This window comes from Nymphalis io, chromosome 24 (genome assembly GCF_905147045.1).
Source record: "Nymphalis io chromosome 24, ilAglIoxx1.1, whole genome shotgun sequence".
Classification (NCBI taxonomy): domain Eukaryota; kingdom Metazoa; phylum Arthropoda; class Insecta; order Lepidoptera; family Nymphalidae; genus Nymphalis; species Nymphalis io.
Genome location: NC_065911.1, coordinates 7,161,184 through 7,188,418, shown reverse-complemented (window position 1 = coordinate 7,188,418; position 27,235 = coordinate 7,161,184). Strand labels below are relative to the sequence as shown.

General features: G+C 34.9%; 2 protein-coding genes and 1 pseudogene across 2 annotated transcripts in view; 1 reads left to right on the top strand and 2 right to left on the bottom strand.

Annotated features, from left to right (window-relative positions):
* The window catches only part of LOC126777844 (uncharacterized), a 35,977-nt gene extending 21,088 nt beyond the window's left edge, over positions 1-14,889 (top strand). Inside the window, exons 3-6 of the mRNA XM_050501071.1 lie at positions 9,284-9,423; positions 9,921-10,021; positions 10,444-10,548; positions 10,863-14,889. Coding sequence (XP_050357028.1) covers positions 9,284-9,423; positions 9,921-10,021; positions 10,444-10,548; positions 10,863-13,379 — 2,863 coding nt within the window. The 3' untranslated portion in view covers positions 13,380-14,889. The remainder of the gene's footprint in view (positions 1-9,283; positions 9,424-9,920; positions 10,022-10,443; positions 10,549-10,862) is intronic.
* Positions 14,890-15,554: 665 nt separating this feature from the next.
* LOC126777955 (uncharacterized) lies at positions 15,555-16,119 on the bottom strand (annotated as a pseudogene).
* A 5,291-nt stretch (positions 16,120-21,410) lies between these two features.
* LOC126777877 (germ cell nuclear acidic protein-like) lies at positions 21,411-26,217 on the bottom strand. The gene is made up of 8 exons (XM_050501159.1): positions 26,152-26,217; positions 25,970-26,079; positions 25,655-25,762; positions 24,410-25,091; positions 23,740-23,917; positions 22,887-23,078; positions 22,155-22,262; positions 21,411-21,842 (listed from the first exon to the last, which is right to left on the bottom strand). The coding sequence occupies exons 1-8, from the start codon at positions 26,186-26,188 to the stop codon at positions 21,551-21,553; spliced, it is 1,707 nt and encodes a 568-aa protein (XP_050357116.1). The 5' UTR covers positions 26,189-26,217; the 3' UTR covers positions 21,411-21,550.
* Positions 26,218-27,235: the final 1,018 nt, after the last annotated feature.

Below are 27,235 nucleotides of genomic sequence, written 5' to 3'. Positions count from 1 at the left end.
GTGTAACTCCAATTCAATTTGCTCGCAGTTAGGCTGAATAAATATTCGGTAACGGTTTAAAAAAATACATTCGATTTTTAAACGACTTTTTTTTCGAGAAAATAATTGCTCAATTCTTAACTTTTTTTTTGCAACAAGGCACGGGCTATTGGCCACGTTGGTAACTGTTCTCCAGAGGCACTGAATCTCTGAAGACTATCTGACATCGTTAACGCAATATATCTATGATGTTGTGTCTCCTGTGTTAATTACACTGGGTCACCCATTAAATCGGAATACAGATACACATGATATTTGACTAGATACATACATTTTTTTTTATATTATAGGTAGGCCGACGAGCATATGGGTCACCAACGCCCATAGACATTGGCATTGTAAGAAATGTTAAACTTCGCTTACATCGCCAATGCACCACCAACTGTGGGAATTAAGCTGTTATATCCCTTGTACCTGTAATTACACTGGCTCACTCACCTTTCAAACCGGAACACAACAATACCACAGTTTTGCGGTAGAATACCAGTGTACATACAGAATAAACAAAAAATCGGTAACTTTTTTTTCCAAGGACCATATTATTAGTAATGTTTTAACTTTATAGACCGATATTAAACATGATATTAAATATCTATATATTTACTGGTGGTAGAGCTTTGGGGAAGCTCTTCTGGGTAGGTACCACCCACTCATCAGATATTCTACCGCAAAACAGCAGTACTCGGTATTGTTGTGTTCCGGTTTGAAGGATGAATGAGCCGGTGATTACACCGGCACAAGGGACATCCCAAGGTTTGTGGCGCATTGGTGATGTAAGCGATGGTTAACCTTCCTATTCTATAAAAAAAAACATACTCTATGTCTTTGAAATTACGGACTAAAATATATTATCAATAATAATGCGTGGGAATTAACCCACGCACTAAGTTTCGATGAGTGAAATATTTTATTTTGTTGTATTTATATATTATTAGAAACAAGTATAAAGTAATACGATATTTTTATATTTCGAATTCAAATCAGCTTATTTACTGTATATAAGTATATAATAGTAGTAGTATATAGTTCAACTGCCTCGTTTGTCTAGTGGTTAGATAAGGCTTCAGATCCCGAAGTAAAATGTGAAAACCTCAGGTTGGACCGGTAAAAAATTATTGGGATTTTCTTTCGAGAAACTCTCAGCCCGGATAGGAACAGCCGTTGGTCCTGCGCCTGAACTCTTTCCGATCGTGCCGGATTTGCCGTCCCATCGGGTTATGAGAGTAAGGAAAAATAAAGTATTTAAATTTAAGGATTTTAATAAAAAAATTCATAATAGCTTCATTGCGTAGCCAGTTTGCATGTACATATGTATTACAAAGTTTCTTAAAAAATTCGACACTCATTGAATAAAATGCATTATCATTCCCGTTCAATCATTCATTCCGTCTATCAATCACGACTCAAGTTCGGGAATATCGAACGCCATACATTGTTTAAAATACTTTACTGTAAGTTGAATGAATATTTTTTTTTTTTATAGAATAGGAAGACGGACGAGCATATGGGCCACCTGATGGTAAGTGGTCACAAAACGCCCTTAGACATTGGCATTATAAGAAATGTTAACCATCGCTTACATCATCAATGCGCCACCAACCTTGGGAACTAAGATGTTATGTCCCTTGTGCCTGTAATTACACTGGCTCACTCACCCTTCAAACCGGAACACAACAATACCAAGTACTGCTGTTTTGCGGTAGAATATCTGATGAGTGGGTGGTACCTACCCAGACGAGCTTGCACAAAGCTCTACCACCAGTAAATCGTATTGCATCGTAACAATCCTTAACACTTGAAATCTTTTCATTCGTTCACTGTTCACATTCTTTAAATTTTAATAAACGTATTTAAAGATATTTTATGCATATTATTTAATTGGCTTGCCTGGGCTTGAACTCGATATCGTCAGTAATGATTCACGCGGTCAAACCACTGGGCCACCACTATTCAATTATTGTAATCAATTAATTCGTACTAAATAAATTATCTGATATTCTATATTATATTCAAATCATATCAACCGTGGTTTCGGTTAAGCAATTGTGGTTAGATTAATTATAATCGCTTCGATGGATTCGAACCGGTAATATTAGAGATAACACATTAATTTCTTATTATATATTTATTTTTATATCTATATTTAATCTTTAATACATTGTATTATTTATAAACGGTAACTAAAAATATAATTTTGTAATGTATGGCTTAAGAAGTTTAAGCATTTTTTGTAATGGTTATTGGATGGTAAGGTTTTGTCCGTCATCAGAAATTCAACCACAACATGTACCACCCACTCATTATATATTCAACCGCCAAATAGCAATACTTATATTGTTGTGTTCCGGTTTGAAGGGTGAGTGAGCCGGTGGTAACTACAGGCACAAGGGACATCTTAGTTCCCAAGGTTGGTGGTGTATTGATGTTAGGAATGATATTTTTCCTTACAGTGCAATTTTCTGCTGGTGACCATTTACCACCAGTTGGCCCATATGGCCGTCTGGCTTTCTATTTTTATAAAAAAAGCTGTTTGTTATCCAAATCAGTTCTCGAAAAGACAAGCAAGTTCCGTTAAAAAAATCGTGACGATGTCACAAGTGCAATTCATATCGTGACCACTTTTCTTTCATTGGTAGCGATTATGCAAATGGAATTGCACATCGCAGCACGACCCACGATGCCGTGGCGAACCGTCGTGGCGGAACGTTGCTTAATTAAAAAACTATGCAAATATGAATGTAATCCCCTACGAAAGGATTACGTAAGTCCTTATTGCTTGGATTTGCATTTTTCTTTTGTTTTCGTATGAAAAATTCGACGTTATTGATAACGTACTACGTACGTACGTACGTAACTTGATAAACTTTAATGATTATATATAATGATATTAATTATATATATATGTCTATGTGCCACTTACCACATTTTCTACCGGTAAACCGTTTTAATGAGTGAGTGAGACAGTGTAACAGCAGGCTTCAGGGACATTACATATTTCCCCAAGATTGGTGGCGCATTAGCGATGTAAGGGATGCTTAATATTTTTTCCCAATGTCTATGGGTGTTGGTGACCTCTTACCATCTGAGGCTCCATTCGCAGGTCTGTCTACCTATTTTAAATTTAATATTTTTACAATAATAAATAATAAATTAGTACATGTAAGTATTTATTTTCAGACCAAAAGTGTGTTCAAAATTTCAGCTCACTGTTGAGCGGAACTGGTTATAAATTCAGTTGCAAGATTAAATCCAACATATACATGTAAAGTTAAATGAAAGCTTGTAAATAAATAAGAAGCAATGCTTCTTTGAACATGACAGAATTAAAATCCTTTTTGCATAAGGAATTAAAGGCCGAGATGGCTTAGTGGCTAGAACATCTCGGCTCGAGTAGTGCGAGGGGGGACGAGATTTCCTTTTCCTCTAAGGAGAGCTTCGCCAAGCCACGAGCTGAGCACGGATGAAGCCGTGGATGCGTTATATCGATACGATCCCATAGCTTCTCTCATCCGTGGCGAAGATGGTCGAGGTCGCAGTGGTCTTAGCGGATAAGAATTCCACATAAAACCTCCCCTCAAGGGTCATGGGTTTTTGAATGTTTCCACTGCAATGTTTTTACTGGTGATAGAGCTTTGTGCAAGCTCGTCTGGGTAGGTACCACCCACTCATCAGATATTCTACCGCAAAACAGCAGTACTTGTTATTCTTGTGTTCTGGTTTGAAGTGTGAGTGAGCCAGTGTAGTTACAGGCACAAGGGACATAAAATCTTAGTTCCCAAGGTTGGTGGCGCATTGGCTGTATAAGCGATGATTGACATTTCTTACAATGCCAATGTCTAAGGGCGTTTGGTGACCACTTCCCATCAGGTGGCCCATATGCTCGTCCGCCTTCCTATTCTATAAAAAAAATGTATTTCTAAAGACATTATAGTCTAATTAGGCATTGATATATACTTAACAATTTAAAAAACATACTAAAATTGAGATCCCACTGCAGTGTTGTAAGAACTCACTTCATCATTCACCCGTGAAATATTGACAATCGACTTATGTTGATATAATATATTGTTGCGTGTATTCTTGAAATGCTATGATTTGATGGTTAATGTCGTATGTCAATCTGATATTTCACGACCGTTATCAGCGGTGAGTTTCGAGTTTGTTCTACAGCTGATAAGTCTATTGAAAGTTCGTTGTAACATCAAACGTTTGAAGCTAAAAATGAATTGCGTGAAACTTACTTCAGCTTTATTAAAATAACTTAAACTTGCTTGAAATATCATACTGCGCCATTGTATGTATGGTACAATAGTATGTATAAGTATATAATTAATGTACATTAATAATTAAGATGAAATCCCTAAGGTTCAACAAATAAAGACTTCATATTTAAGAAAAAAAACACAAATATATGTATATAGTCCCGGCCAGGTCTAATCCTATATAAGACTATACCTACAAGATACGTAATTGAATAAAATATTTTTTGGTATAAATGTCAAAACAAAAGTGTACAAATATATGTGCACATAACAAAATAAACATCGTGGCGAATTACATTTCGATCAATTAAATAATATTAAAGGTTATTTGAAATTCGAAATTTGAAATTTCAGTAATTGTTTTCGCGGTTATAATTTATTTATTGGATAACCATAGACTATATAAATTATAGACATCAACTTAATAAGAATAAGTTCCACTACTTATAAAGTAAAATAAATATTATTTATCACCAATTCTGCGGATTTTTTAAGGACGTTTATGTATGTTTTTAAATGACAAGATGGTACCAACAATAGTTGCCTACCAGTTATTAAAGCGGTGCTCTCGTCTCTTAACGCACATCACAAACTGGATATCTTCCGAAAGTATTATTCAAAGGCTCAACGCGACCATCATTAGTCTTACCGCTATTGTTTTCAAATAAACCTGAATTCAACTGCAATCGTTCATTAATTATATTGAAATCCAGACTTTGAATCCGGACGGTTCTAGGGTTCCGTTGTCAATTAAATAACCTGTCCGTCGGTTTGGATGTTCGTTACACAATTTCGCTCGCATGCCTGGACTATTCTAATGAAATTTGTTTTGGAAGTCCTATATAACACGGAACATTGTCTTTATTTATTTTTAATTGAAACATATGTTACTTCTATTATATTATGATGATTAAAATCTCGTAAGTTCTTTAAGATGATTTCTATGAAGGATATATAAATAAAATTTGTTTTATAAACATATTTTTTTTGTATGTGTTTATGATTAATAAACGAAATTTCTTCTCGGTTCGTAAATCTCAAATTTTTTTTTCCTTATATGAAGATTCAAGTGTTTCTTAGTGACTCCATTAAAGTCATTTTTTTAATATATATTATTTCTTGTATATATAAGTTCAATACTGATTGATTAATGCCTAAGGCATTTTACAAAATACTATTACTACTTATTACTAACGCCATCTAGCGTTAAATAGTGCAATCGTGACTTTAAAATAATACTTTATGATTTTAGAATTACGAAAGCTGCGTTGGTAGCAAATAAAATATATTAAATTTTATATTTTATAAAGAAAAAATTATATTTATAAAGCCTTGCAAAAAAAATAGTTGCTTTATAAGTTTATAAAACGCCACTGTCGCCATCTATCGTCGAGTGGCCAAGTGATAAACTAAAGTTAAAGCCCTTGTGTGTAAGTCACGTCCAATATTTCGTCTACACATGAAACTTATATATAAATATTCTTAGTATCAAATTTATTGTTATTTGTTACAATACTAACGGTCATTGACCCCGTAAAGTTACAGTAATGTTGACGAACTACGTGTCACATAGGTATAGAAACTTCTCGAAGTGTCAAACTTTTAGTTACTAAGTTTTATTTCGACTCCCAAGCTATTAATCAAATCCTTTTATTATTTAGTACGTCTGTATAGAATTTATTAAATTCAAAATTGTATTCCTTTTGTCTGATACTAAGTTGTATTAATATTAAACTTATTGTTCTAAGTTAGTTAATATTTCTCGAAATCCGAATTGAAAATTAGGCATGTTGCACACTGAAAATTAATTTTGTTAATAGAATTGTTAATTATTATATCTTTTAAATGTATTATGTTATAATATTTTTTTACAAAAATATATTCAAGTTTAAAAAAAAATAAAAAATATTTAATATATTTTTATTTACAATAGACTTTATTTAAATTTTTTAAGATACTTATAATCAGTATTGAATACAATATATATATGTACAATATATATATGTCTTATACATTTTATTAAGTCAAGCAAGGCATTTTATTAATATAGTGTACTATAAATATAGTTAAGTTGTTACGCTGTTATATATTAAAAAAATGTGCCGGAAATTTTGACACGGTAAATACACTTTCTCTCTTTATAGAATAATTACAAAACGATAAACATAAAATTACCTAACAAAAGTGCAAGCATGCGTTAACAGCAAAAACATCGGACCGTAAACGCATTGTAAAATTTTCATGCGAACCGTACTTTGTATTCTTTTAATTAATTAATTGAGTCGTTTCATTCGTTTCATTCATTCAAAATTTCAGCATTTTTATTTTGTAGTTTCGTTTGTTTTTTAAACGCAATAAAATATACTTACAAAATCGCTTGTCCTAACTGACTAAAAAAGCTGAAATACGAAACACGTTTAATTTATAACATTAACAAACGCTAAAAAAGGATTTTTAGGAAATTTTAACTTTAAAGAATTAGTTGTATCTTTGTACGAATGTTGCCCGTAAGTTGAAACGGGCAGCTACTTTTTAAGTTACATTATTGTTTTTTTAAAGTCGTTCGTCTATTGTCTAGACTCTAGCCGGTGTTATATGAGGTCCGAGGTTCGTAAACGAAATCACGAAAATATCTTCAAACGTTTTAGATTTTCGTATCAGTGTCGAGGAAGAGTTATTTTAACGTTGAAATGTTTTCTGTCGATAGTTGCTCGTTTGCTTACATATCTTTCACCTTATATTTAAAAGTTGTAATAATTGCCTCAATCAATCAATCAATCAACAGCCAATCGTTGACCACTGCTGAACATAGGCCTCTCCCAAGGTGCGCCAAAGCTCCTTGTCCTCCGCCTTCCGCATCCAGTTGATGCCCGCCACCTTCTTAAGGTCGTCGGTCCACCTGGCTGGAGGGCGCCCTACGCTGCACTTGCCGATTCGCGGTCTCTAATAATAATTGCATGTGCATTACAAAATAAATATACTATCAAAGTTACTTTAAATTTCTATAATATATTTCTGAGTCTTCTTAATTTCTAAAGATTCAATTAAAACGAAAATAATGTCAATGTGCAAATATTTTTTAAATATGCATTGTATTATTTACTAAAGTTATAATTATTTACATTAAGGACTTAAGTATATAAAAACTCAAAATTAAAAATGGCTTCTGCATAATTGCGTAGGATGACATTTATTGGTTCCGCATAACATATGTCAACCTACCATGATTACTAAACATTAACGGCCTTATAAATGTTACTTAGCGGACACTATTTACTCTCTTTCTATCATCATTGATTTGACACTAAAAAGATAAAGACAAAACATTACTTAACTAATCACCCCTCTAATACAAGACGTAAAATTTTATATAATTACAAAATATATTTTTATTAATATATAAGCAATACAAAGAAATCGAGTTATGGATGTATGTGGGTTACAATAGAATTAAATCAAAAGAAATGCGTTTAAAAAAAATAAAATTCAAATTAAGAGTTAAATAAATAGAACGCATTGTGTGGTTCGTATATTCTAATATGTGTTGCCGCAACAAATAATAATATTTATAATACATTCCAACAGGATTCATTAAAATACGGTTAAAGTGGTGAGAACGGCGAAATAGTACGATCGTTCGGGCACCACGCCAATTTTTAGTTCCCATACAGTTTATGAAAACCCACATCACCATATACAGATTATTGGTAAAGCGGTCATGTTATAATGGTCGGTAACGGGTCACTGACATTTCGCTAAACTTGTACGCTGATGTGAACTCTGTTTTATACTACCATAGTCTGTGGAATCGATCTGGTTTAGATAATCTAGGCTATATTATCTAAATTTTTACGTTAATTCCGTTGAACTCCGTTATGTACATATGTATATATAACTGCCTCGTTGGTCTAGTGGATGGATAAGGCCACAAGTCCCAGATCCAGGTAGGGCCAAAAAAGCGCCTACCAGACATTCACTTACACACTTAGTATTAAAGAAAGAAAGTCACGAACAGACAAACATTTTTTATTACATGTAAAGATTATGTTATCTGTTCACGATCAGGATTTCTCGAAAGAGGTAAAACTTTAAAATTCCGAACGCGTCGTTTCACACTAACCGCGGTATGCGAGCGTTTATTGAAATTTCGCGTTTGCATTCACTGCGACCGCGCAGATTTACGGTCGGACGTTTCATTGTTAAACTGAATATATTGCCAGCGATTTAACGTTTTGTTGTTTATTATTTATTTCCTATATATTTCGTTTGTATGCGTTATCTATTGTATGTGATAAATATCTTCGTATTGATCTCAGGATCTTTGTCCGTTTAACGTTAAGTAACATTCATAATGTTTAAAAGTTTTATATAATAAATGTATATAGGAACCGTAAATTATATATGGAGTCGCCAATTTTTAGACAAAATTCTACAAAAAATCAAGTCGAACATTTCCTGGGCCCAGATTTAAATCCCAGGTCTGGTTAATAAAATGTTATTTGGTTTTTGTGTTTAGCAACTATGATCAATTACCTGTACACTATACAAAAAGAATATCGTTTTCATTGACAAAAGAATACTCGACAAAATTATAATTTAGTTATTATATAATAATCATGAGTTATGTATGTTTTGTAAATACGCTATAGTCCATCAGTCTATATAAACTGACCCTAAATTTTTTATGAGTAGAACCTACCTTTTTTATAATGTAAAAACGCGTTCCGCGTTTCCCCCACGGGAACAGTAGGGGGGTATGTGGGGCTCGCCGGTGTCCAAGGTGTTGAGGGCGCCCCGAACATCGGAATACCCACTAAAAAACCAGCGGTACTCTTTCCGTCTTAACGAGGAGCGCCACGGGATCGCTTTCGTATGCTACCGTGACGCTCGAGTAGAACCTACCTAAGCTTACGTTTACAATACTTGGACATAAGCAATCTGTGATAGTAGCCATGTGGACTTATAAAAATATTATCCACCAGGCCACCCGCCCACCATGGCGCGGCGCTGCTGGCTGGCGTCGGTGCGGTTCCCTCGTACGCGCCGCCAGGCCGAGCGTTCTTCACGCCGCCGCTGCCGCCGGAGTACCGAAACCCGTTTGCTGATAAGCCAACACTTAGAGGTAAGATCAATAGAATATAAAACTTCCCCTTTTAGGTTTAATATGGTCACGACCCGTTTTACGACACTGGTTCATCTATATCGTTAATAATTTGATATTTTATCATTATGTAAGAAATGGATGATTATCAAGTCGTTATCGATGTGAAATTTTTGAATAAATTTTCAGTTTATTTGCAATTTGATTCGAAATTTAAAAACTTTTAACTAACACTGATGTTTGAATTGTTGTTTCGATTTAACAATCTGCGCATACTTGTTACAGTATGTGTGTATTTCTTATACGTAAAAAAAACCTGCATGAGCCGGATAAAAATCTGCCACATATGTATCCACCAACCTGCATTGCAGCAGCGTGGTGGAATGAGCTATAAATCTATAAGTTCCAAATCTTCTTTTCAAAAGGAAAATGGCCTTAGCCCAGCAATGGAACATTTATAGGCTGTTACTTTTTATTTTAACTTCTATTTTATTGTAAATAAATATTTTTACTTTCAGGCACGAACACAGATGGGAACAGTTACCTTAATCGGCGGCCCATCCCTCCTCCTTCCCTTGGGCCTGGACATGAACGTATACCCATCAGACCACCAGGACAGGTAACAAGCTATTTATTTAATATTATTATTATATTAATAGTACTTATATAACAAACAATTAATTAATCGAGAGATGAATTACACTCGAACAAGACACTTGATCTTAACAATCTGTATTTATAAATTATCAAATTTCCAATACAATGTTTTGGTATATTGAAAGATAAATAATATATAAACACTCTAAATGATCAATTTGTAAGTAAATAATATTTTGGAAAAAAGTGTTAATTAAGACGAAACTTGGATTTAAATTTGAATTGAATTTTTTATCTCGGAAAAGCTAAATCCTATATAAGCAGGATGAAGTAGTCCATCGGAACTTTAAAACAATTCAACTCCAAGAAAATAAAACTAACGCCACAGACATGTCCAATTGCCTTTCCGAAATCCACTCAAATAGCAAATTTCCCAATTTTCAGGAAACGTCCTCCCCACAAGTGCCGGCGCCTCCGCCCGCACCGCCTTTGCCGCCAGTTGGACTGGAACCGCAGAAGAAAAAGGCCCTTAACACACCCAGTCATAAGGTACACATTGCCCTAACCTCTTCAAATCGTAACTATTGCCAACTATCACCAACTTGTCACGGAACAAGCTGAATGCAGTTTTAAAACAACGTTACAGCGACAGTATTTCTATGAATTGAAAATCAATATCCTTTCAATGTATGGAACTACTTGTTGATAATAATGGTCATTGAAAAGAAATCTACCCAACACAAAACAATAATTTTTAAGCAGAAATTTGTTGGTCATATTTTAAAGCTTTTAAGATACGAATTCATCACTTTTTTATAATAAAAAAAATATTAATATTCTAATATCTTTATATCTCTTTTCAGCCGGACGAATTAGATGGCGACAAGCATGGGTCAGATCAAGCAAATTTCACTGACTTTGTGCCGAATTCGCTGAACATCCCAACCATTTCGAGGATCCTTTCCGGTTCCAATGGGAGGAAGGAGGACATTCCAGATGTGCTTCTCAGGACAGTCACTGCGAAACCCCAACATAATCAAGAGAAGACTTCTAAAAGTGACATATATGTCACAAAGGACGCTGGTGTTACACTTAGTGATTCCAATAGGGACACTTCAACGGAAGGCGTTTTAGCTGTACTAGACCCAGATATGAACAATTTAGATAGGCCACTTATTGTAGAACAGAATGGCGAAACAAACACAAGAAGGAATCTTCAGTATGCGACAAACAAACAACCAGAACGTAATGACAGCAGAAAGGATACCTTTACTCCGGCGACCACAATAGGCTTTGAACTGAGCGATCCTGAAATGTCAACCGAGAGATATCATAATTTAGCGAACGTTAATTCAGATAAAAAAATACTAAAACACGATTCGAAGAATAACGGCCCAGTACAAAGATTGGGAGTGACGTGGCCGGTCGCTTGGAACATTCACATATATGGAGCAGCCGTTATTTTCACATTTCTCGCTGGATACTCCATATATTCGATCATATATTACAATAAATTCACCCATCTCTTCACGCAGTACTATTTCATAATTCTACATTTGATATTGGTATTTGTTTGTGTTCTAAGAATATTTTATATGTTATATGATCCTTATAATATTAACAATTCGTTGCCAGTTTTCACCAGCGAAATTCTACTTCACGTTCCTGAGATATTCTTGAGTTTAGCATTTGCTTCAACCATTCTGTTCCTTTTAACGAATAGTATTAATTTTAAGACTACTTGCTGCGCGTTCCTCTACCGTCCCAGGACAATCATTATTGGCGGAGGGCTACACCTTTTATCCTGTATAATGTTGCATATCCTCGAAAATAGTAAAACGATTATAAGATCCCCACAGGGGGTTGAAAAAAGGGTACTAGGTCTAACTTGTCAAATTATATTTATTATGGCCTGTCTCACTTTAGGGCTGTGCTACCTATACGTGTACAAAATGCTCAAACAAATATTACAAAAGAAAAGTCACACGTACATTCATGGTTTTCAAAATCTGCACCAAGCGATACATATTAATCTAGCCACGGCAATGCTATTTATATTAATGGCAACGCTTCAAATTTACGGTATAATTGGTATAAATCAAGTGAATATGACCAAATTTGATTGGTTGCAATGGGGTTATCAATTTTCATTGCGATTGATCGAAATCAGTATAGTTGCTCTTATTTCGTGGGTAATAAGTCTTAAAGTAGGTGTAGTGACTTCTCTGCAACACGAGAAGGCTGACGGGCAAAAAATACCGGGACTTGGACTATTCCCTTGCACGGCAGGGTCTAGTAATGAACAATTTGAATCAGACTTTCCCGCTATATGTAATACAAATACAAACTTACACACGTACACGTTGAGAACGGGTAAGCCTATATATGAAACCGCGGGCCATCATACAAATTTGCCGGACCAATGCTGCGGTCCAGTAGACCATCAGAGATTCCCATTAAATACATTAGTCGGTAATTGCGACAACAATTCTGGCACGGAAAACTATTCTGGACACAGTTCCATAGCAAACGCTGGCCACAGTAGTTCGACAGAATCGAGCAATGCCACCTCTAGCCAAGGTGTTACCAATCATTTGATCAAACCTCATCCAAACATGGTTGGTTATAGCGGTATAGAATCCGCATCCGATGACCATTACTCCAATTGCGATCCCGCGATGCAATCGTTACAAGGTGACGATCCTTTAGACCACGAATACAACGTCATCCAATATGGTAGCAATACTGACTTTATTCGAGATATCAAAAACCAAAACTACAACGGTGGTTCAAACCGTAGTTCCCATAATTTCAAACATATGTCCTATGATAGGGTATCGTCTAGAACGAATAGCAATCCACGGAAAAAGCACAGAGCTAAGAATAAAAACGTCCAGAATTGCATGACGATGGGTTACGATCCTTCTATGAGTCATCATTATCACCAACCACATATGCCAGATGAATATGGCAATTACAACGCCGAGAATGCCTCTTACCACGCATCCGGTATCCAAACTCTAAACCCCAATAGAAGCTATGACGGTCCCTGTCCGCAGATAAGGAACTCACAGCGTCGCAATTCTCCCTCCACTTCGATGGTAAACTCGAGCGGTAGTCAGAAACGTGGTAAAGGCAACGGTTTCCCGGACAGGCCGAAGTCAACTGACTTATACGGTTTCTCCGAAGATCCTAATGAAAGAAACTATCATTGCGCTATGGGGACGCCCCAACCAGCTCCTAGAAATTGTAGTTACGAAGCGTCGTACTCGCAACCCCAGGATGAGATCAATCCAAACGATACCGGCGCAAGCATGCTGGTAGCTCAGGACGGGTTTGTACGTTTTAGACCTTTAGAAGATGGTCCTTCGCAAACCTGATTTACCATTAATCTGTCGTCTGTGGCAGATAATCTTAGCTTCTAAATTTCGAGAACATTTTAACACGTGACCAGCTTTTCAATGTTCCCCATCTCATTGTATATTATAAATGTATAGTTAGAATAAACGGTATTTAAGAACCGTAACGGCCTCTTGTAAATAGCTTTTATCATTTATTTTAAGCCTCGTGTAATTATATAAGTTTTATAAATGCTCGAACGAGACAAACGCCATTATTTTTTTTATTTTTTTTTGATCATGATGAACGTTATTCGTTATTAAATAATGATAGTATCATTTTAAAATCATCGTAATAAGCCGATGACAACTTAAAGGAATAATCATTAAGTGTTGCCATTTTATGAGATTATACTTGTCTAAAACATTTCTATATCAATTGGTTCTTTTTCTTTTTCTTCTGAAAAAATGTAAACAAGAACACTACACGTTATTTATATTATTTTATCAAAATACATTGAACGGAGTGTGTTAGACATGAGTTATAATCGTAAGCTATCTGTTGTCGTAACATGACAAATTAAATATATGTGATATCAAATAGAATTTTGTTTTTAATAAGTCTGTCCATAATTATTGTAAGGAATATATCAAATAATATAATTGTTTCTATAGACTTGCCAATAATTTGTAACTTGCAACTTTGACACTGACATGAATAAATATCGACTGTTCGTTTTTTTGGTAAGTTTATAGACAAGTAGATTAAAAGTCCATTTAAAATACTGTTTTAAAAATAACATTAAATTTTATATCAATAGATTTAGGAATGTTGTGTTTCCAATCAATTTTACAGTGTTATAATTTTATGCATTAATATGACATACATTCAATTGTCCTTAAACATATTGCCATATGCAAATACAGTATTTTATATTTAGTGTTACCATATAAAATTATTTTGTCTAATTATTTTGACACATTCTTAGAAGGACTAGTCATGTGATCAAATATAAAATGTCATAATTACCATTTAAACGGTTATGAATGATTCCTTTTTTAATTTCACAATTTTAGCGGGAAAACAGATCACATAATAAGATAGTATTGTTAAATAAACGACATTTATAAAAATGTATGAACATATTTATACATTTACAATGATTACGTCGCATTAATGTTGGCACTTAAATAGATAGGTAGTTAAATAATTGTGTAAAATAGAAAAGAAGTAATATTTATAATCGAGAATAAACTTTTTTTGGATATTTGGTGTTAATTTCGTGACGTAATTATGCAGTGCTCATATTATTGTAATTCCTATGTAAATAATTCTCGGCACATAAGTATATTGTATTATGTGCAACTTATTCTCTTTTAATTTGTAAGAATTTTGTACATAAAATTACAAAGATGGGTCGCTAAGCCCCTTTTGAGAAATTGCGTTTTTTCTGTTGTAAATTATACTTTTTTTTAATATTTTTCAAGACTGTACCTATTATCATTTAACAAACCGACAGAAATGTCATACATTTACTATGTATAAATAAATAAAAAAAGTATTGAAAAATGTGTTCTTTTATTTGGACATATCGATTTGGTTTCAATCAAAAATAATCTTTTATAGAAAACGTTCATCGTTGAATCTGTTTTAATTATTCCCGATAGCCGAGATGGCCTAGTGGTAAGAACGCGTGACTATTAACCGATGATCGTGGGCTCAAACCCAGGCAAGCACCACTGAATTTTCATGTGCTTAATTTGTGTTTATATTAGGCATGATGACTGATTTTGAAATAACCTTCTATAATGTAGGTACACGTCTACTATTACTGAAAATCATTTTATTTCAGTAATAAACTAACTGTTTATACAAATAATTACATTTTCATTTACCTATTTTGAATTTCGCTCGAAAACACCCGCAGGTATCTTGGCGCCTGCACGTGACGTCACGCCACATTAAACGTTGTATTGTGTCTATACTCAACCAAGAAAATCAGAAAGTATGCGTATTTCCTAAGGTTAAAAATGAATTCCAAATTTTACAAGTTGTGTGCGGTCCTTCTGTGTAAAAATACATCAATATCAACACCTAACAAATTGTTTGTGTATGTTCCAAACAAGAGAATTGTGACAAATAAGTGGCTAACCGCGAGATGGTTCTTTGCTTCTGCGATGGACCCACATAAGGAGTGCTATAGCATGCTTGCAGCCTCATTGAGCAGCAACATAATCGTGGCATTCAATGGATGTTACTTTTTCCTCATCTTCATCAACTGTCAATGTGACTGCATACAACTTGGTATGGACTTTGTGTTTTTTTTTTTGCATTTCACAGTGCAAATTTTCCCTTCGCGCTTAAGTTGCACGTAGCTAATAGCATCATCCCCATATGATACATATATACATATATACATCCCCATACTGTGACACCAATTCCATCGCGCACAAAGAAATTTGGCAACTCCTTTCTTTGTCGCACTACCAAAAAATGGAATTCCTTACCAGCTCACGTGTTCCCCTCCTCTTACAACCCGGGTTCCTTCAAACGAGGCGTGAAGAGGATATAAGTTCTCTTCATCTGCGAGTAATACAGCTAACAGAAAAAAACCTATGATAACACTAGAGATAAATAAAAATGTACCTACAAGGAAGTTTTCACATTTCGAAATTCAGATGAACAAAAGTCTTTATTTTGTGAAAGAAACTCTCCTAACGTCAACAAATCAATCCTGGGCAAATTGGAGGAATTTGCCTTAACAAAACCTTGTTCCATCATTGACGGATCTTGGATGTTTTATTTTCTTCACAAAACCCCGAATAACCAGCGACTCAACTAATTAAATGGTGCAAAATAATTTTTACTGTTTAAGAGAAAGGGTTATAGATACTGATGCGTGACGTCATTCGCGCTGATTGGTGTTTCAAATAAAAGGGCCGATTGCAGAATTTTATACTTTTGTTTTATTAAAAATCTTATTTATCTCTATATGTATATTAAATTGAGATCATTTTTTAGAATCCTTTTAAAATAGTTTCTTCTCTAAAATCATTTATTTTTTAATTCTTTAATACTGTCATCATACCTATCTCGTGCTTGACGGTGAAGGAAAACATCGTGAAGTACAGTAACAGGCTGTTACTGTAACTATTCCCAAAACAATTTGTACAGTCAATTTATAATCTTAGAGCTCGAGATGTCTTTATTGCAGTACATGTGAGTATATATATATATAGGCCTCTGCATCTTTGACAGATGATTTAAGCGGCATCGCGAAGGCATTTGCGTTCATGACTGAAAAGACCAATGCGAGAGAGGATCCTTCGGCCGCACTTCCGACAAGTGTATGCGCCCCCAGATGGGCGGGGGTTTGAAGCCCGCTTTTTACTCCATACAAGAGTGTGCTTAGGACACATGATTGGTAAACAAGCATTTTCGTTTTTACCGTAAGGTGTCTGTTATCCCAAGCCCTTGTACAGAGCCTCCCGAACGTAGAGGCTGCTTTGCCGATGCGGAAGTCGATCTCTGCATCAAGCGAGAGATTGCTCGACAAATGCGACCCAAGGTAGCAAAATTTGTTAACCACCTGTAAAGGTGCGCCGTTAAGCAAGATGACTGGTTGCTCTAAACATCCTTGCGCTAAAATAACGGTCTTCTTGCAGTTTATGGACATTGAAAAGAGGTCGCACGCTCTGGCAAATTTGTCCATTAGACTCTGGAGTTGAGCTTGGTCATGAGCAACGAAGGCAGCGTCGTCAGCGAAGAGGAGACTATCTACAAATAGGTCCTCCCTGTAGCGTTTGGACTTGAGCATTGAGATGTTGTACAGCCTACCATCGGTTCGCGTGTGTAAGTGGACGCCTTGCTGTTCATCTCCAAAAGCAACCTTCAGAAGCACTGAGAAGAATATTCCGAACAAGGTGGGGGCCAGTGCACAACCTTGACGAACACCACGGCGTACGTCGAATGGCGTGGATGCGTTGCCATTGTGCAGGACGGTGACTTCCATACCTTCGTGGAACGATTGCACTATCCTTAGGAGTTTTGGGGGGCATCCAATTCTGACAAGAACCGAGTACAACCCCTTTCTGCTCATGGAGTCAAAAGCCTTATTTAGGTCTACAAATGCAATGACTAGGGGGGTATGTTGCTCCCTACACTTTTCTTGTAGCTGTCTGAGTGAAAATATCATGTCGACAGTTGACCGTTGGGACCTAAAACCACATTGTGCCTCAGGGTATACGCGGTCGGCGAGCCTTTGTAGTTTGCCTAAAATGGCCCTGGCAAAGGCTTTACCGACGATGCTAAGAAGAGATATTCCGCGGTAACAGTTGCAGTCGCCACGATCGCCTTTGCCTTTATAAATAGTGACGATGTTAGCATCTCGCATATCCTGAGGGACGTAGTTTTCTTCCCAGCACTTAGCCAGGTGGTTATGAAGGATGGGCAAGAGGCACTCAAGCTTGACGACTTCGGTGACAACATCGTCTTTTCCGGGGCTCTTTTCGCATTTGAGCTTCTTGACGGCCAGATAAAGTTCCTCTACTGTGGGTGCAACGTCTAGCTCGTGCCAAGTTGCCAGATTCGGGACAAGCTCCATTGCTTCTGGCTGAATATCCACTGGGCACGAGTAGAGCTCCTTGTAGTATTCTACCCATCTTGCCATCTGACGGGTGCTGTCTGTTATAACAGAACCGTCGGTTTCCTTGAGAGGTGCCGTCTTTTTTGGAGTAGGTCCAAGAGCTCTTTTGATGCCCGCGTACACCCCGCCAATATCCCCTGCGTTTGCGCACGCTTGGATGCTTTGGCAAAGCTCTGTCCAATACGCATTTACAAAGAAGCGCGTGCTACGCTGGAGTGAGGCTTTTACCTTCATGAGATCTTTACGCGTCGCATCGCAAGGGTTAAGGCGAAAATTTAAAGCGGCTTGGCGTTTCGAGTCAATCAAGGGAAGTAAGTGCTCCTCGTTTTCTTGAAACCAGTCGTAAGATTTTGCCTTTTGATAGCCAAAAATCTTGCCTGCAGTGTCAGTCAGAAGAGACTTGACTTTTTCCCATTCGACTCGCGCTGATGCCGTACTATCCCAAGTTGCAACTTCTTCGCGGACGAGTTCCCGAAATGACTCCACTACTTCCATGTCACGAGTCTTGAAAAGATTTATCTTTTTTCGACCGGGTGGCTTGGAAGAATGGACTCTTCTAGGGACAAGTCGGACTTTAGTAGCAACGAGGCTGTGATCGGTGTCACAATCGGCACTGTGAAACGCCCGCGTGTGGAGCGTTTCCCGTAGATCCCTCCTTCTTGTAAGAGCAAGGTCTAATTGGTGCCAGTGTTTAGATCGAGGGTGCATCCACGAGACTTTCCGCATCATTTTGCCTTTAAAAAAGGTGTTGGTAACACACAGCTGGTGCCTTGAGCAAAACTCCAACAGTCGTTGTCCGTTGTCGTTAAGCTTGCCTATGCCGTGTGCACCGAGGCATTCAGGCCAGGCTGATGTGCCCTGACCGACGCGGGCATTAAAGTCACCCAAAATATGCAGTCTGTCAGTTGGATTCACCCTGCGCACTGTCTCTTCGAGCTGGCCGTAGAATTGATCCTTGGTCTCAGGTTTTGAACTAAGCGTCGGTGCGTAAGCGGAAATTAGCGTGACAAAGCCGCTTTTTGTGTTTAGACGCAAGACCATAATCCGCTCGGAAACGCCTACAGGTGTTTCTATGGCGTTGATGAGATGGTTTCGAACCGCGAAACCTACACCGTGCTCTCGTGTTTCCAAGGAACTCTTGCCCTTCCAGTATAAAGTGTAGTTAGCTTCACGCAAAGACCCTTCGTCTTCAGTTCTGGTCTCTTGTAAGGCTACAATATCGATATTGAGCCTTTTAAGCTCCACGTCGATACAGTTTTTGCGCAGTTTTTGGGCGCAATCGGAGCTTCCGTAGGTGTTCGGGAAGCCTGTCCTCATCGTTCGGACATTCCATGTCGCAAAGCGCATGTAAGCAGCGTTGGTGTGGGTTTTGAGATTTTTGTTTCTTTGAGCGGGTGGTTAATGTCACAGCGTCAACGTCTAGCTGTAAGGCTTGTGTTCCGTTCACCCAGGCGGAACAAGTTAACGCTGAGGCGGATCAGTACCTTATTGATCGGGGGCTGCCCGACTTAAAGCAGGCGGTAACTGATCAATGGATCTACGATGGATCCTCCTACTGTCAAGAGTGGCCCCTGGCGTCCGCACTTAAAAGTAATGTGAGTATGAAGTAAGTAAAAATGTGATTTACTTTTTTTAACATGAAAAAAAGAAAATTATAAAACGTTTATAAACGACAGTCGCATACTATGATAATATAAAGTACTAGGAAGTAGGAGTAAATCGCCACGTGCATTAGATTCTCACTTACATACTCGGTAAAAGAAAATATCTTAAGAAAACTTTTTTTTTGTTTTCGAGCAGAAAAGGCATTTACGCCTCCCGCCCGGACTACGACCGGGACGGGTATGTGGGACTCACGGGGCAGAAGGCCAGCCGTCCTACCCACTAAAAACTCTCCGTTTCCGCCTCACCGCATGGTGTCGGGGTTACGGGAACGCGTTAGCTTACCACCGCGACCCTGCCAGCGGCAGTCGCTTTGGGTGAGCGACCCACCTCTAGTTTTTTTTTGAGGTTGTCTCCTCTTGGCCCAGCCGGTGTACCAAAATAATAAGTTCTAAAATATCTTTAATATATAAAATTGATACAATATCTAAAATTTTAATACTTACTTAATTGGCAACACGAGGCCACCAAAATATAAAAAATCAATGTAATGAATTTATTATTTTTTTTATTTGAAATACTGTGAACATTTTACCGATTTGAATAAAGTCATTTAAATAATATTTAAGGTCAATAAAAACACACAAAAATAATGTTGTACATTTTATTATTAAGGTTAAAATCTCTAAAAATTAGTTAAATTAGCGTCTTTCGTGTGCATTTTGCACTAATAAAACATCTAAAGATCACGATTAACTATATATAAAAATAGTAATAATTAAATACATATTTTAATAAATTACGCTATATACAATTATAAATTATAATTATTCACAAAGTCCTGACTTCATTGTACCAAATTTATTTACAAATTAATTAAAAATCATTGAATACAGATTCATAAATTCGTGTATACTTACCTTATAAAAGTTTGCGTAAATTTAACTTTATTGTCAACATATTAAATAGTTTTGAGCAAAATATTTATCAGACTTTTAAACGGCAACATTTTTTTTTAAATCATGTAATTTTTAAATTGCTAACATTTATAAATGTCGAGATTTTTTTAGTTACATAGGACAGTTATTAATTTGCGTCAAATTAAAGAAAATATTTACAAATTTTAATTTATGATAAGTGTTTTATTATATATTTAAATAATTTCTCTTGCTTCTACACAAAGTGTTACCATTTTAATCGCGTTTTGTATTACAATATATATCTCTATGAACTTTTTCTTCTAACCGTACAATGTGCATTGAGCGAAAAATCCGCTACTGAAATAGCACTATCGATAGCCATTTATATATTTTTTTTTAAACACTTATTATGTTACCAAATTACCACATTTCAATATAGTGTATAAAATATAGTACAGATGAAATAATCTTACAAATTTTAATCAACACTCTAATAGCCTTATAAAACATTTATAAGCTTAGCGGGTTATTAGTTATTACTTAAACAATGCTGTCTTTTTCTTTCGAATGTAAAATCAATAATGACAGAAAGAGCGAAATGAGTGTTTAACTAAACAGTCGCTTACCAACGTTTATAAGGCCGTTATATTCAAAATGTCTTTTAAAGTAATGATGGCTATCGTCAGATGTCTTTACTTATCAATAAGTCAACATGAGAGGCAATTTTCATTATTATTATTATACAGAAACTATTTTAATTGATTGTAATAATTTTATATAATCAATATCACATCTGTCATAATTACATCTGTTCAAATAAAAATTATGTCGGTAAACATAATTAGTTACGCTAAAACATAATATCGTAAGAATATTTCGTTACTTTCGTTATAAGAGAGCTTTTATTGCATTGCAGCAGCGCTTAAATTGCTTAAAGGAGTTTAAATGTGAAAAATAACGTCTTTTCAATTTTTTTGGGTTTCAAGTATATCATCAAACATTAACTAAAAAAATAACATTTTTGATAATGGCAAGCATTTTTCAACTAATCACTATTAAAATCACTGATCAGTTCTTTTTTTTGATTTTTATCCTTTTTAGCTGAAAACTGTTCCCCTAGCAACTTCATGACTTGAGCATGGGTCTTCGTACCATCTTTAAGGGTACCGTAGTTCTGTTTGACAAATAACGCGAAATCGTTCGGACCTCCCTTTCTAGCCGGCGTAGATACGATGACGCCGTCCTTGTTCTTCTTATTGACTATAATCTCAAATTTTCCCCGGCAATAACCGCAACACTTTTTCGTTATATCTATTGATTTTGAATGTCTTTTAATACTGAAAAACGATATTTAAACAATTAATATTATCTTACTTAGTTTAGTACATATTAGAATAATAAAAATTAATACTTATTTTGTTTTAAAAACCGCTCAAAAAGAAACAGTAAGGACAATAATTAAGAACTTGCTTACTCTGCTTTATTAATGGCTATATTCATTAAAATATTTATTATTGCTATTTATTTAAGCAGTGTTATGGCCGTGCAAGTATGTATGTGTGTGCGTGTATTGTTATATTTCATGTTCCTTTGTGTGTGCTTTCTTATGAGTGTATATATAATAAAAAAATAGCTACAAGAGTATATACCTGTAGCCACATTTAGTGCACTTATATGCATACTTGTAATGTATTTCCATATTGTGGCATCTTGATATCTCACCAAGCTCTGGAAACTTTTTAAGTGCTTGTGTTGCCCTGTAAATAAAATAATAAATATAACTACAGCTTACGATAAGAATAATTTTATATAATATTATCATGTTGGACTGAGAATTATTTTAATAACTTTCTGGTTCTTCTTGAGTAATCCTACAAAAACTTAAATCGATTTGTTAATTAATTATTTAGTAACAATTGTTTGAGTCATTGTTGCCAACAGAGCTTGGCAAGCTTTTTTGGGTACAGATAATAAAATATTCTCTTGCCAAATATTGATTGAGTTAGTGTAATTAGAAAATATCCAAAGTCTGATGATTGACCCATGTCAGGAAATGTTACTTTTTTATTTTATAGGTAAGTGGTATGATTGCCACCGACCATACCACCAACCTTGGGAATTAAGATTTTATGACCCTTGTGCCTGTAGTTACACTGGCTTACCCTAAACAGAAACGCAATAACTACTATTATGTGAACACTAATTATTGCTGTTTAATGGTAGAATATCCAATGAATGGGTGGTACCAATCCAGATGGGCTTGCACACCTACCACCTAGTAAAATTCAATACTTTCAGTTCCAATGTCTATGGCTGATGACCACTTACAATCAAGTGACCTCAGATCTCGTACTTTAATTTAAAATAATTTGAAGACATACCATTTCTTCCATAATGGCCCATGTCCCGCTCTCAGCTCACCGTCAATGAGCCACGTTGCAGCGTGACAGAGTTCATGTATGAGCGTGTCACGTAATCTTTGCACTGCATCAATTACTTTTGTTGATAGTTTTATACTTGAAGTACGTATTTTATCACCTCTTGCTGTTTTTACCAGTCTATTGGTCGTTGTTCTGGAATAAAAAATAATATTAGATTACTATAATAATTGTTTTTTATTCGTACAAGTATATAAACAGGGTTATCAAGATGACTTTATTAGAATTCATACAATAGACATCAATACTATAACTCCCGTAACCAATATACTATATATCTTGTACTATATATATCACTGGTGATAGAGCTTTGTGCAAGCTCGTCTGGGTAGGTACCACCCACTCATCAGATATTCTACCGCAAAACAACAGTACATGATATGTTGTGTTCCGGTTTGAAGGGTGAGTGAGCCAGTGTAATTACAGGCACAAGGGACATAAAATCTTAGTTCCCAAGGTTGGTGGCGCATTGGATATGTAAGCGATGGTTCACATTTCTTACAATACCAATGTCTAAGAGCGTTGGTGACCACTTACCATCAGGTGGCCCATATGCTCGTCCACCTTCCTATTCTATAAAAAAAAAATCTAAACTATAAATCCCATAACCAATACAACAATTGAAATAATAACATAACACCCTGTTACGTTATTGTTAAAATTGCCGTATGGGGGAGTAAATACTGTAAATTGAGAATTTCTGAGAAATTTAAATTTCCATCTAGGGCTTGTAGGTCAGGTTTGTTAGTCTAAGTTGACAATGCAGTTACATAATAAGATTACATATAACACTCACCCAGCTGTGCTTCTTAATTTTGTATCCCATATAATTGGCATATCGGCATCCAACGCATTATCAAATACAGTTTTATTGAATTCAATATACAGACGTCTGGCAAGTTGTTCGCGTAATTTTTTATAATTATCATGATACTGCAATGCTTCTAGGTGACAGCGCCAAGAGGGAACATTATCTGAAATTCATTAATGTTTGTAGGTTGCCTCTGTCTTCTTAATATATTTATTTAATAAAAATATTATGATATATTTTTTTAAGTATTTTTACTACATGTATAATATACAATAAAGAAATATATGATAATGATGAAATAGATAGCTAGACTACCTGATGGCAAGACTATCCCCTGCCCATAGGCATACTTGGTGCTAGACGGGATCGCTTACGCATGCTACTGTATAAATCACCATCAACCTTGACAACAAAGATAACAATACTAAGTATTGCTGTTTAGCTGTAGAATGTGTCATGTGCAAGAAGTGGTTACCCACACAGACATTCACAAAGCCCTACCACCAAGTACACCACCACCAATGTTTCTACATTTTTATGTAGAATATATGTCTTTTCAGTATAATATCCCCAAACTTTCTCTCCTCAAAGGAGAGAATGTCTTCTGAAACTGTTACTGATAATAATTTTGATATTACATGTTAAAAAAAAGTACCTGCCAATGATCCAACGAAGCTAAGCCTCTTAATTTCATCTTTCTTAGGAGTAACTGTTACACTTTGAACTTTTTTTGTTATTAGATCAACATCATTTCGCATCACCTTCACTATTTCGGTAACTGACAAACCTTTTGTTTTCTTTGTTGAACTATTTACATTTTTATTTTTAATCGATTTTGGCTTAAATATTTCTGGTTCGGGGTCGGGATCTGGGACACTAGGAATCTTTTCTGTGTATAATTTCTTTTTAGATCTTCTCTCAAAATCAACTAAATCATTTTTCTTTTTGATCTCAGAGTCCGTTAAATATAGAGCTTTATTCCTTTTTAAATCAGATCGTATGTTCTCCTTGTCACTATCCTCTTCATCGTTAAAATGTAATTGCTTAGAAATACCATCCAAATTGTCATGATTTTGTTGTAAGTGTTTGAATAATGTCGGTATTGATTTCCATGACTCTCCATATAGATCGCTTAGTAGCTTATGATGTGAATCTTGTATTTTCTTGATGGAGCATTGTTCTGAAGTCACATTAGCTTTGTCCAATGGTGTGGAAGGAATAGTGTCATGTTTGGGAGTAGCACATATAATGTTCTGGGCGGGCGACCAGCCTCCTATACTGGGCCTGGAATCTTGTTTTACTGGTGATGTGCAATCATTTGTCAGATTGAAGGAAACCTGTTTGGAAACAAAGAATTTATTTGAATCAAACTAAATATATTCTATGAATTGTGATATTCTACTCTTAATTATACTAATTTATATGTATAAAAATGAATGTTTCTTTGTTTGTATGCATTTCAATACTATCACCAAGTATGTATGAAACGTACATGATGAAATGTATGAAATATTGTGAAACTGTATACAATCTCATCTTTATTTTTCAATCACCAGTCATTGGCTGAGATCTCGATAGAATCACAGATTGTAATTTAATTTATGGTATTAACTAAGTATAATTAATTAAGTCAAACTGTGTTGTATTATATTAAAGTTATATAATCAAGAACTGTTCATAGTGCATCGTAGTGCAATATATCAGAACTAATAACAAATAATAATAATCATTTATTTGCATGAAACATAGTTTTACAGATGTTATGATTTCTTTGTAATCAGCTAGACTATGTAAATCTAAGATTAGTTTATCTCTTGTTTATTCTTCTGTGCCTAGCATATTATTTTACTAAAATAAGATTTATATTAAGGTAATTTATGGTTGAATTAAAAACACTTACATTGCCAGCTTTACTCGGCGTCTTATCCAATGATAATAATTGATCAAATAAGTCGTCGCAAGAATCGTTGATCACGATTGGAGAATACGTCTGAGGTTTTGATTGACCCTATTAGAATAAATATTTATTTTAAAAATATTGAGAAAAAAACGAAAAATTAACTAAGAAATTTTTGATTATTGCAATAACAGAACACTAGGAATCTTTTCCGTCTATAATCAATTAATATAGTTTTCATGTATGTAAGATTTGGCGGTAAATACCAAAATTTAGTACGTTAAAGTATAATGATAAAATAAATCATACGAAACTTACATTTGTCATAAATTCAGAGCGTAGGTTATCAAATGATTCGTCGAGAACAATGACATCAGAACCACGGTTAGATGTTTTCAGTCTATTTTTCTTTAGAGAGAGTTTGAATCCTGAAGACGAGATACATTCCAGCTTTAGTGTTTAATAAAAATTATAATTAACAAAGTGGTTTTTATACGTACGGTTTCGTTGATTAGCTTGGGCCATTTTTAACTCCATCGTTTTATATTATTATATATATTTAGTAACAATACTAAATATTTGTAATTATTATAATAAAATCATCTTTAGCAAGAACGTCGTTTTAAAAAATTACAAACCGTTACGCGGTATTTGACATTTGTGATTTGACAAATGACAATCTGAATTTGACATTTAAAAGTTTAACAGCTAATTAAATGATTGCCAAAACTTTTTTCAAATAATGTTGCCAATAGTTAATAAAACAATTTATATTATTACTTCATTTAATCCTTTAAAACTATAGACATTGTAAATTTTCATATATTCTTACATTTACTAACAAAAGTCTAATAAAAGATCTAAAATATATAATAAACTCTAAAATAAGATCAAATAAGATTTATTGAAAACAGCATATGCGTACTGTGGTAGTTCGCTCAAAAATATTAAATATTACATTTATATTATGTTAATATATTAGTGTTATAACTTTTAATTTGTATATGTATCTATTATTATTTATATTCATTAACAAAAAATAAACATACCTATAGTTCTGTAATTAGCATAATTAAGGTTGTTCTGTGTAGGTTACCATTACATTATATTTAAAACAAAATTAAACATCATTATTATAATTAAATTTTGATTATGAGTTTAAAACCGCGAACCTTCGCACAGAAAATACGCCTTTCTTTTTAGTTTCCGCAAGTAGAGCTCCAACACAAAATTAGGTCAAGATTAAGTCATTGTCTCGTTAGGAAATTAAATTTAAATTCACAAAACATGCTTTAATTATATTAGGGAGCTGGTTTGTTGTTTAACCTAATCTTTGAACACTAAAATTTAAGGGAATGAAACAAATTTTAATTTACAAACTTATTCCAACTCTGTGACATAGTCCTAAGTTCGAAACGAATTCGCATTAAGCAAATTTTTAAAACAAAGCGGCAGTTGCATTACACTACAATCTAAATTCAAAACCATATATATATATATATATGGTTATTTTTACTATTATAATTAATAATATATTAAAATGTTTAAAACATTACTTATTTCGAATACACTTTATTGCAATGT